General features: G+C 44.7%; 1 protein-coding gene across 1 annotated transcript in view; it reads right to left on the minus strand.

The window, feature by feature from the left end:
- Positions 1–12,180, minus strand: part of ST3GAL1 (ST3 beta-galactoside alpha-2,3-sialyltransferase 1) — an 80,496-nt gene that overhangs the window by 9,148 nt on the left and 59,168 nt on the right. The window contains exons 3-4 of the mRNA XM_074557358.1: positions 6,397–6,593; positions 2,997–3,176 (exon numbers count right to left, since the gene is read on the minus strand). Of these exons, the coding sequence (XP_074413459.1) occupies positions 2,997–3,176; positions 6,397–6,593 (377 nt within the window). The remainder of the gene's footprint in view (positions 1–2,996; positions 3,177–6,396; positions 6,594–12,180) is intronic.

Here is a 12,180-nt window from a genome sequence, read left to right on the forward strand (position 1 = left end):
TGCTTAGTCTTAGAGAGATGTTTTTAGCTGGAAATACATCAGTCAAATGGGACTGAGAGTGTCTGAGAGAATCACTCAGCTGTCAATTGAAGCTAGTATTAAGGCAATCTGAAGTTCGGCTTTTGTTTTGAATCATAAAAAATTGCAAGAATTATGGTTATAGTAAGAGAAGAATATATTTAACTCACAGGTTGTGAGTTTTAGGAAATTCTCTCATACAGAAAATTAAAGACTGTGTAAAAGTCTAACCAATAGAGGATGCTTATCTTTTTTAGCTATGAGTGCACTTGGGTTCTTGTTAGCCTAAACTCAGCTGACACAGTGCAGGCTGTGCACATGGAACAATGCCCAAGGAGACCAGGGCAAGCAGATAAGTACTTCTTCCTTTCTAAAATACTGACTTTCAATTGTGTTTTATTTTTATTTCATGCTTTCTCCCCTTTAAAAATGTACACTCAACAATTTCCTTATACCCATTATCTGACACTGTGTGTTTAATGCATGCTTGTAGGTTAATTCTACAAGGCTAAAATTATGCTATGTACATTGCTATGATTTGTATGCTTATGATTTTCTGCTTTTATTATTCCAGCTTATTAATTATGCAATTTCTCTGTTCTGAGTATGGCAAACATCTTAAAATAATGGTATTTCTTTCATGTGGTGAAATAATTGCACATTAATTTATACCAGATGCTTACCAAGCCCATATGTACAATCTAATTACAGATATATGATATATCCTGTAATTTATTAAGCAAAGGTGTTTTCCCTTTCCTGTGCTGTGAGTGCATTGTGGTCAGTTATATCTCCCTAATAGGCTAAAGGCTCACTTGAAATCAGTGCAGGGCTCAGAAGCACCAAGAGCTTTCTCCTGGGGCAGGGACAGGCAGTGGACCTCCCTGAAAAACATGTGCCCATATAAATTATAGAACAATAGAATCATTTAGGTTGGAAAGACCTCTACAATCATTGAGTCCAAAAGTTAACCCACCACTGCCAAGTCATCACTAAACCATGTCCCTCAGAGCCACACCTGTACGTGTTTTAAATCCTTTCAGGGACGGTGACGCCACCACTCCCATGCTCCAGTGCTGGACAACTCTTCTGGTGAAGAAATTGGTTTTGATATTCAATCTAAACCTCCCCTGGTAAAACTTGAGGCATTTCCTCTTGTCCTGTCTCTTGTTATTTGAGAGAAGAGACCAACCCCTACCTGGCTGCAGCTCCTGTCAGGCAGTTGGAGAGAATGGTAAGGACCCCCCTGAGCATGCTTTTGTCCAAGCTGAGCACCCCCAGCTCCCTCAGCTGCTCCTTGTCCTGCAGACCCTTCCCCAGTCCCATGACCCTTCTCTGGACAGGCTTCAGCACCCCAATGACTTGTAGTGAGTGGTACACTTTTCTAAGTGTACTGATTTTTCCAAGTTGTGAGTGTGTCTTGAAAGTGGATTTTTTTCAAGCCAGTTTGTGATTGTATGTATTACATGCTGCTGATAAAAAAGGTAAAAGGAAGCTGACACAGATTTTTTAAAAGTTAAGGGAATCTTAATAATAAATGAAAAGAATCTAAAATGTATCTACAAAGAGAGAAAAAGAAATGAAGAGAAGAAATAAATCTTCATTTGTTTTTCCATCAAAGAGTCTTAAAATTGTGAAGTGGTTCTTATGCCCCGTCAGCAAGCCCAAGACACACTTTTCCAAGTTTAAATATCTGAGACTTTGAAACTGGGAAAAAAAGTTTAAATGTCTTGAACTATTTCCCTCTGGAGTAAAGCAATCTGATCTGCTCTTGCTGCCTGTGTGTAGCAGAGTGTCACCAAGCAACCCCACAGGGCTGCGGTTTCACATCCAGCAGATAACCTCACACACACAGCACAAATGTCACGTATTTCATTCTCTGGATTAGGAAAAGCCAGCTTAGAGGGAGGAAACGAATCTGCTAGCAGGCTTCCAGAAGAAACATGCATTTTGATCACATTTCTAATTCTGGTGCTGCCATAAATCTAGCAGGAGACAACCTTTACTTCTGACAGCACTCAGAAAAGAACTGGGGAATAAATTCCAGTGTGCCACATTATTGCCGAGTAGAACTCTTAAATTTAAGGCTAAGACATGGAGGTGACACATAAAACATTGTTTCCCCTGCATAGTTCTAAGTCACATTCCACCAAGCCAGACCAAATTCCTGACCAGCCTGTCCAGGGGAGCTCATCCTCTGGATAGGGCACTAAGTACTGCAGTCTGCATCTGCTCTCCCTGCCCCAGGTGAGCAGCCTGCACAGCCCTCTCTGCCTCCTCCTCCTCTTCTGCAAGTGTACTGACTCCAAGGTGTTATTCTTGTGCTGAGAATAACACAGGAACAGGCAGGAGGTAGTATTGTAGAAAGAGCAAAGAAGGCTTTATTCAAGAGAACCATTCAGTTTTTATAGTGATATGATAGGTTTTACTTGATTGGCTAACTAACAGAAACATCTTCTTCACACACTGTCTTTGAGAAGAACAGAAAGACGAAGTAGAAAAACACCATTTGCAGATTGTTTATATTTAACAAGTTATTACATCTTTAAAATTCCCTAAAAATTCTCACAAGCTGCTGTGAGAAACGCTTGCTGTTTCTCTCTCTTCATCCCATGGCACCCACACCAAGGAACCAGAGAGGAGGAAGCATGAGCAGAAAAGCCCAAAATGAGGCACTGAACCCCAAAGCTCACAAGCCTTCTGACCAAACTGGTCACCTCCACCAGCAAAAACTCCTCTTTTCATTTCTCAGAGACCTCTGGGGATGTAAGGGACTGGATCTCGATCCTTGCCTCAACAACAATCATAACATTAAGCTTTTCCTAGAAATCAAGTGTTTAGGGGTGAACTCTGAATTGAGAGGGTCTGTAAAGGATCCTAGGCCTTACCAGAAGCAGGGATTTGCGCCACATAGGCTACCATCTCCTAGAGCAGCATGAAACATGAAGCTCCCACCCCCTGTGCCTGCCCTTACTCACAAGTTGATGGTGCCTGTGGTGAGAGCAGTGACGACCCAGCGCAGATCCAGGGTTTTGAAGGGGATCAGGATCATGCTCACATTTGCTGCCAGCTCTCTGTAGCTCTCAGGATAAACAAAGTGGTGAGTGGTCTTGCTCCCAACATCTGATTCGTAGCCAGCAGTGGGGGCACGGTTCATTCTGCAGCCCAAAAATAACAATTGAGACAGAAGAGGAATTAGGTAAGCACAAGAACATGTGAGTTTTTACCAAGTCATTTGCTTGAGGTCAGGAATATGCTCCCATGGCTAAGGGGAGTGCTATATGCAGGGTCTTCAGACAGCCCTGAGAGGTGCAGGGGTCCTCAGGCAAGCTGGAATGATCATAACCCATGTGACTGAACAGTAAATGAAAGCTCAGCTTTAGTGTGGAATTCCTTGGCCTGAACAGGAGTGTACCAAGTGTATCTCTGAGCACATTCCTGTGTTCCCTTTACAGTCATCAAAAGAGTGGTGAGCCCAGGAGGACACATCTCACTTCATCCTAAAGCTGCATCCTCCAGCTGGTGAGAAAAACATTGCCCTGAAGTACATCAGCTTGACTTCCTGCAGTTCCATTTTGCCCTTATCCATCCAGGTGTATTTGAATGTCTTAGGGTCAAGGTAATAAACTATGCTATGTGTGATGAGAAGCAGCAAATATTCCTTATGGTTCTCCCACATAAAGGCACAAAAGTCAGTGCCAAATAGACACAAAGACAGTGACAAATACAGGAGCTGCTGCTGACCCTTCGTTTACTCAAACCTTACCTTCACTTTGTAGTAGGTACTCCAACAAATACTCAGGGTTGCTCTGCACACATGAGGTGCTTTAGGGAACCCTGGGGTCAGTGCATGGAAATCTGGAAATCTGCCCAGGGCCTCCAGGGCTCAGTTAAGATGTGTTGGCCAAACAGGGATACCCTACCATATACTGGATGTATCACAGATTCCCAGAATCAGGATTTTCTGAGTTGGAAGGGACCCATAAGGATCAGTGACTCTTAAATGAGTGGCCCATACAGGGAACAGAGAGGGGATTTCTGGACTTAGGACTGCAGGAATGCCTCTATGCCTGTTTTCGCTTCTGAAAGCCAATCTGGGAACACATCAGCAATTCTCTCCCTGATGCTTCAGCTCCTCAGTGGCAGAGATTTGCATATTTCTGTGGTGCAGCACAGTGCACATTAGAGATCCCTGAAGCAACTTGTACGAATCCATGGTGCTGTGCAAAACCATGGAGAAACCCCTCAGTTGTCTCTGAGCAAAATGCTTTTTTTCCCTGCAAAAACATTATCCCAGCTCCTGGCAGAAGCACAGGGAGGACAAGGAAGGATGTAGCTGACAAGGTAATGAGGAACATCATACATTGCCAGACAACATGCTGCCCTGGTTAATGATAACAGGAGAGGCAAAATCTGTTTATCAAGTCTATGCCAGGCTGTGTTATTGCAGCTCTCCCCCAGGTGAATTACTTAAGTTTCTTCTAACTCCCTTCAAGGGAGTTATTAGTGTAGTTAGAATATCCTGCCAGCTCATGGATTTGTTACTGAGTTCCCTTTTACTGCCTTCCCTGCCAGAGACCCACACCATACTGTGTAGAAACCCTGGAAAAGCACAGGACTTTCTGTGTTTTGCGTTGAGAATAGTCAGTCAAAGGTATCAAACATGGGTCTTTCTTTCCATCAAGACAAAACCAAGAGTGACATGTTGATTATCTTACAGCCTGCCCGTGGGTCCATGCACCTTTCCTGCCACCATGGTGGGGCTGTTGGTGCCATACAGCAAAAGGCAGAGCTCAGCAGGAAAGGACCAAGCAGGAACTTCCTTCTGTTGGAAAGCAGATAGTTATACCAATAAAAGGGGGCTGTCTGGAAGGAAAGGTGCCCCCTCAGACTCTTTGGCTGTATTGCCACAGCATGTGGAAGTGAATTTCAGGTCAAAGATTTTGTGTTTAATGCATAGAGGGGTCAGCTTCTCTTCTCACTCATGGTGAATCCTAAAACCTTGTGCAATCCTCTCAGATCTGGCTTAAGATTACTGAAATATCAATCTGAGACTGCAAGGTTCACTAAGACCCAGAATTTTGCCTTTGCCAGGGATGGCTGCCTATGGCATGGACAAGGCCTCAAAGCAGAAACATGCACCTGATTGTGTTACTCTTTAGTTATTACTACCAGCTTTTACCAGCAAGGTCTTTTCTGCAGGGGTCTGGAAATGTTAAGACAGGCAATTTAAGAAAGTCCACATAGGAATGGGGCTGTCTCCATACGGAAGGACACAGAGTTAAGCATAAATGCACCACAGCTTTCCACATTTGCAGCTGTCCCACATTTACAACCTGTAGGAAACATGATGAGGGCTCTCCCTTTCCCTTCATGGATCTGAAGACCAGGTTGGTGCCCCTGCCACTGGGGAGGTAGTTCTGGCAGGGAGCAAGACATACAACTGCAGGAAGCAACTCCTGATGTGATTTGTGAAGATGTGTCATCTGAAGACTCTATGCCATGCTCAAACCACATCAGAAGCCAAGGTGGCTTAACAGTTCAAATAGTGTTGACCTTTTGTTGATTTGTTCTTGACTTCAGTGCCCAACTTCCTACTAAGGCTTTTGTTGCCTTTGAGAGAATATTCCCACATGTGGCATTTCAAGAGCAATCCCTCCCTTCCTGCCCTTTACTGCTCTCCAAATTGTTCTGTGCTGGCAGCTGTGGTGTGAAAGAAAAAAATCATCCTGAGTTTGTTTCAAATGAAAAAAATTGGGTGAGCTGGCCTTGTAATTGGAGTATATCCCAACTGCAGATGACACATTGGAGATTAACTTAGTCCAGGTATTTTGGCTGCCCTCTGGCTGATAAGCTCTGCTTACCTAGCTCCTGCTTGCCTTTCAGTGGAACAAAGTAGCCAACCTTACTGCCTCAAAAGGGAGAAAAAAAAGCCATTCTTTACAAATCTGCAGCCAAATAGGTGACTCCTGTCCACTGAAAAGTGTCTTTGGTTTCCCCACCCTACCACTGCTTAAGAATGAACTAGTGCAAGTAAGTCAAATCTAATACAGTCAGCTAAATGTCTAAGAGATCACTCGTGAGCACTGGCTGCAGAAATAACTCTTACTCATAAGTGCAAATCTTTTTTTCTCCTATATTTTTTAACACAGGCAATCATGGACTGTGCAGAACAAGCTACACCATCAATACCTATTAATGTTCTTTCATCCAAGCTAAAACACGAGGTCGTATCTCCAACACAGAGTTTATACCCCTGAAACACAAACTTGACTTAAGTACCAGGTTTCACTAGACAGATCCTGAAATCACTTGTCCCTGCTATTAGCAGTGAATTTGAGCCAGCAAAGGCAGCTGTGGCTGAGTGTTCCCTCTCACCTGAGCACGAAGTCGTGGGAGTCGATGTCGTGGCCGTACTGGGACTGCCGCAGGTTGCCCGAGTTGCCCACGACGGCGCAGCGCCGGCAGGAGTCGGAGCCGCGCTCCTGCAGAGGGTCCCCGTCCCCAGGGATCACCCCAAACAGCTCTGCCAGGGTGGCATTCAGGCTCTTTGGAGCTTTCTCTCCCTGCAGCTTCTGTTAGGGAGAAAAAGCACTCCAGGTTACCAACGCAGGCAGCTTTTCTGTGAGATAGAGATGGCTTGAACGTCTCCTCAAAGAGCAATCCTGCAGCTACCCACAGATACTGCCTTCTGCAAGGCTTTGTGTTGGGTGCCAAAGTGGGAAAAAAATCAAGTGGAAAACTCCTTAACTTTTCAAACTTGGCTTCTTTTTTCTCCTCCTCCTCCTCATCAGATTCCCACACTTCCTCTATCTAACCATGACAGAACAGATCGAGTATTTTCCCTGAGGCTGGCCTTAGTAGCATAAATGTTCCTCTGGTGTTCCATAAGCCTAAAACCATTCTGGGTCAGGTATTTTCTGTTAGGTTACGTGTAAGATTTCTTTTACTTATTTATGTGTAAGAATTCTTTTAACTCTCCTATAAATGACAGAAAAGCCTCAGGGGAGCTGATGGAAGACAGAAGTGGCCAATGTCCCTGCCACAAATTCTGGCATATGCCAGGAGTGGGAGAGCGAGATGGGAAGTGAACTGTGGAGGAAGCAGCTGCTCATGCAATAAGAAACTCTACTAGAGCTAGCCCTGAGGGCTGGAGATGTATAATCAGCTAAAAAACCTCCAGGATGAAGAAAACCACCCGGATTTGGTCATTGTGTCTGTTGCCAGGGAGGGGAACTGTTCTGTAGCAGCTCTGTGGTGCATGGTGGAAACAATGGCTGCATTGGGAAGGTACAGGCAGGTGCAGGGCAGGTGATGGTCAGACACTCCCCTTGTAGGGTTCAGCTCTCTGAGATTTACTGAAGAGGCTGGCAGGGCTGGCATGCTTACACACAGCATTGCTCACCCTCTGGTGCCACTTCCTTCCCAGCTCACAAAAGGAGAACGGTTCCAGCACAAGGCCAAAAAGGCTCTGTCCTGCGCTGCCAGCCCAGGGCATGGAAATACAGGGAGGGAGAGAAGAGAAACACCTTTTCCCACGACTCCAGGAATGGCCTGGGCTAACCTGGCTTTAGTTTCCAATGTGTTTCCCTTGACTGCACCAGGAACTGTTAATTTGTCCTGCTCTCTCCCTCTCTCACACTAACAGGTGCAGCACTGTAATTTTTGTTTAAATTCTGTGTTTTTGCAGGACCTTATTTGCACTGAAATGAACAACAGGTCTCTGGAGCTCAGAGCTGGAGGATGACATTGAGAACTTGGAACAAAGAAGACAAAGAAATGCACACACAGACTTAACCTTCCCACTAATCCTCCCTAATCTATATACATATATATGGACTGCACAAGGTGATTAGGATGCAAAGTAATTAGGATGACCAGACAAGCACTGTAATTATGACTATGTACGTCACTATTCAGTGCAAAGCTCAATTATATATATAAAAAAGGTCATCTAAATTTGTGTGTGATCCAACAAACACATGGCCACATATCTAAACTCCTGTGTGTTCTTAATGAATAGAATCTAACCTCATCTTACTCTGAATATGAGAAAAACAATGTTAGAAAACTTGTAGCCTTCAAAATAATTTGAGACTTCATAGATGTCACAGAGTCCAGTACATGTGTATAATGTAGTAAAATACAATCTTTTTTGAAAAAGGCACTTATTTTCAGTCATTTGAATACACATTTACAAATACGATATACACTCTCTTTCTCTGTAAAGATGAGCTGACTCTGAAATGCCTTTAAGAAATGAAAAGGAAACCCACCAAAACTTTATTCTTGAACCGATTTTGCCTGAGAAAATTCAAGAACAGTGTCATGGTTTGAGCCTGGCACAGAGCCAGTGCCCCCCATGAAAATGCCTCACCCTGGTGTCTGCTGTGAGATGTGACCAGGAATAAGCAAAACAGGCTCCAACTTAAACATAAAAAACACTTTATTACCTAAACTACAGGAAAATAGGGAAAGACTATAAGGAAAAGAAAAAAAAATTGAAAACCTTACAAAAACCACTTTCCCCCCTCCCTACTACTTGACTTTCCCAATCCGATACATTCTCCTAAATCATCAACTGCTCAGCCTTGGCCCCACATTTTAGTATACTCAAACTGCAGTTCATGAAGAGGAAAGGAGTCTTTCTTGTTCCATAGGCTTCCCCTGGAAACACACTGAAACTTCGTGTGCTTCCCTGTCACTTCGGCACCGCCCGGAAAAAGTCCTTTTGCCGCTTGTGACATCTTCCTTCCATGCCCAGTGCTCTCACCACTGACGCATGGCCAGAGCTGCTTTTAGGGTTGTCTTTCAAGGATGCCTTGTCTCACTCCAAAAAGGCACAGTCTCTGCTTTGGGACATCTGTCCCCCCCATATTTTTCCAACCCCCTGGGGCCGGGGGGTCCTCATGAAGAACCCTCCTGGTTTTGAGCCACTGCTTCCCCCTAAATGCAGTCTGTGTCACAGGAACAACTGAGTCCATGGCCACAAGAAAAGTCCAGCCAAAAGGCCACTCCAAATCATCTCTCCCCATTCAATCATCTCCACGTTCTTCGGGCCAGGTCCTTGTCTCATCTCATCTCTTATCTCCCTTCTTATTCAGCTTCGAGGAGGATTAGCATTTTTGCAAGGCCCCAATCATGAAAGAAAGGGTTAAAAGTTTTCAGTCTCTGTCTATCTCAGAATGCTGGTACTCCCACAGGTGCTGCTGCTCCGCCGGCCAGGCTGCACTCTTCCCCCCCTTTCTCCTCCCGGGCTGGCTGCTATCACATTCAGACGCCAGCTCTCCTCTCTCTCCCTCCGGGGGGGGGGGGAATGACTGCCCGATGTCTCTTGGGGCTCCTCCACCCTTCCATCCTTGAGAACTTTCTCACCCCCATCTCTGTCCAGGCCCCGGGCCTACCGCATGGCTGCCCCTCCCCCGCCCAGCAGCAAGGCTGGACAGGGGAGGGTGATCTGACCTCTTCGAAGCGACGTCCCAAGAGAGAGTGCCAAGGGCAGTGCCCTGCTTTTTAACCCCTGTGTATTCTCGGAGGTGTGTCCAAACCCCGCTGGCTACACCAGGTGCCAGTCTCAAACCCAAAACCTTCATTGGTTTGACCACAGCTTCCCAGAATTCCCACTCCTTCCTGGTCAAACCACCACAAACAGGAAGGCAATTTCCAGAAAATTCCAAGTACCTGAGTGCCCTTTTTAAGTTACATTTTCTTTTCGTCCAGATTGACAGCATCAGAAAAGGGAAAGACCTGGAGTAGTGATGCATTTTTGCTGCATTAGGATAGTAAGAAACATCCTGGATAGGCACCTCCATTTACACAGCTCAGGCATCCCCCACTCTTTTATGCTTCTGTCCAGAGTAACTCTACTGCATCCAAGCTGAAACATGGGAACCAACACCAACCTGAAAGCAGGACACCACTGTCCTACAATCCCCCTGTTGTACATAAATTCCATGGGAAAGACCATTACTAATGCTAGAAATTCCCTCAGTGACCTCAAATATGGTGATGACCTTATTGCAGTGTGTGCTGAGCATCCATACAATGAGACATCTGTCCTTAACTCATTTCAAGTGCTCTGTTTTGACTTCCCAATGATTTTATGTTTGAAATATACATTTCACGCCTAATCTTCTATCAACAGTGGTTACTCTTTGACGTTTCAGCAGAACAGAGAAGAGGAAGCAAAAAAGCTGATTTAACTCCAAGGCATATTCAGCTTATAAATGTTCTTAACAAGCAGCCAGTTCCTTATTGCACAATGTTTGCTAGGCTTATTGAAAAATAGCATTACAATTACAAACCTATTATAGTTTATTTTTCCACACCCAGTTTTTGTCCTATTTTTTTTAAGTATTGTTGTCTTTTCTTTTTTTTTTTTTTTTTTCTCCTCCTTATCAGGCTCCCACCAGTCTGGCCTTTCCCAAAAGGAAATTAACAAAATCACAGAGTGAAAGTCTGTCCAGGCTGTGCAGGGCAGAACCACATCTGTGCCATGTGGCTCTGCCAGGACAGCATTCTCCCTCCAGGTGCTGTGGATGTGTGACAGGGACATGAGTATGGATATAGCTGCTACAGGTGGCCTTAACTACACTGAAATACTTGACCCCTGTGTCCTGAGTGAAGTGGCTGCTTTTCTCAGAAGTCTGTGCAAGTAATATTTGTGTCTAAAGAAGCAGTTTAACTTTTTGTCCAAGATCATAAAGCATCTTTAACCCATCTTGTTCCACATATAAAATGTCACTCAACAGTCCAGCTTCCCTCCATGAGATATTTGTGTGTCACTTGAGAGTCAACTCTCCACCTTAGATTGATAAAAACTTTATTTGGGAGTTCAGATTGAGAATTTTCCTCAATCATTTCCCAGCCTTAGAAATTCCCCGTTTCACACACAGAAGTGAACTAGCTGGTTTTGCATCTTCTCATTTTAAAAAAAGCAAGCAAAAAAAAAAAAAAAAAAAAAAAAAAAAAGAAAAAAAAGGAAGAAAAAAGAACCCTCAAAGTTCATGCACTCCCTTTACTCAGCCATGAATGGCCCTCCAAGGATGAGCCTGCTGTTCCCTCCTCATCACTGTGCACTATCCCACTGAGGATAACAAGGGATTTGCTGCTTTTTAAACTTCTCAGGAGGTTTCTCTGGGCTCTCAATACCAGCACACTGACAGCACTACCAAGCAGCAATACCCAAAACTTGGCTAAGGGGGTGCAAAGGCAGTGTGAATTCAGCCAAGGCTGCTCAGAGATAATGGCTTGGAGTGGTGAGGACACAGCTACAGTCATGGATCTCAGAATGGTTTGGGATAGAAGAGGCCTTAAAATCATCTCATTCCAATACCTGTACCTTGGGCAGGGACAGGTGTTTTGCGGAGAAAAGAAGAAACCTCACAACTTTATAAAAGTTGTAAAGCTCGGTATGTTTATTTACCCACCAGACCAGGTTGCTCAAAGCCCTATCCAACTTGGCCTTGAAAACCACCAGGGATGGGACATCCACTTCTTTGGGCAACCTGTGCCAGTGCCTCACCATCCTCAAAGGAAAGAATTTCTTCCTAATAACGAATCTTAAACCTGTCCTCTTGCAGCTTAAAGCCATTCCACATTGTGCTATCAGTACATGCCCTTGTGAAAAGTCCCTGTCCAGCTCTCCTGTAGCCCCTTTAGATATTGAAAGTCAGCAATGAAGTTTCCCCAGAGCCTTTTCTTCTTCAGGTACAAAAACTCCAATTCTCTCAGGCTGTCTTTACAAGAAAGGTGTTCCAGCTATCTTCCTGGCCTCCTCTGGACTTGCTCCATCCATGTCCTTCTTATCTTGGGGCTTCAAAGGAGTCAGGAGAACCTCCAAGGAAAGCTCTCCTGCAGTGCATCCTGCACCCACAGCCAAGTCTGGCAGTGTATTAAGCACAACTTCAGAATGCCAAATTATTCTCAGGTGGAATAGATGAGCCTGCAATCATGGGTGTGATGTAGATGCAGACAGAGCATGGTCCAAGGCAGAACCCTTGTGGTGGACAGAGAGGCACAGCTGTGGCTGTGGCAGCAGCCAGCACTGGTGAGGCAGCCCTGCCAAAGCACAGCCAGGCAGCCTGGGGCAAGCTGGGGTAGCAATACTGGGCTTTGTGGCTTTTCTAATTTTTTTAAACTGTTTTTCAAAGATAAAGAGCA

This window comes from Zonotrichia albicollis, chromosome 1, assembly GCF_047830755.1.
Source record: "Zonotrichia albicollis isolate bZonAlb1 chromosome 1, bZonAlb1.hap1, whole genome shotgun sequence".
NCBI lineage: Eukaryota > Metazoa > Chordata > Aves > Passeriformes > Passerellidae > Zonotrichia > Zonotrichia albicollis.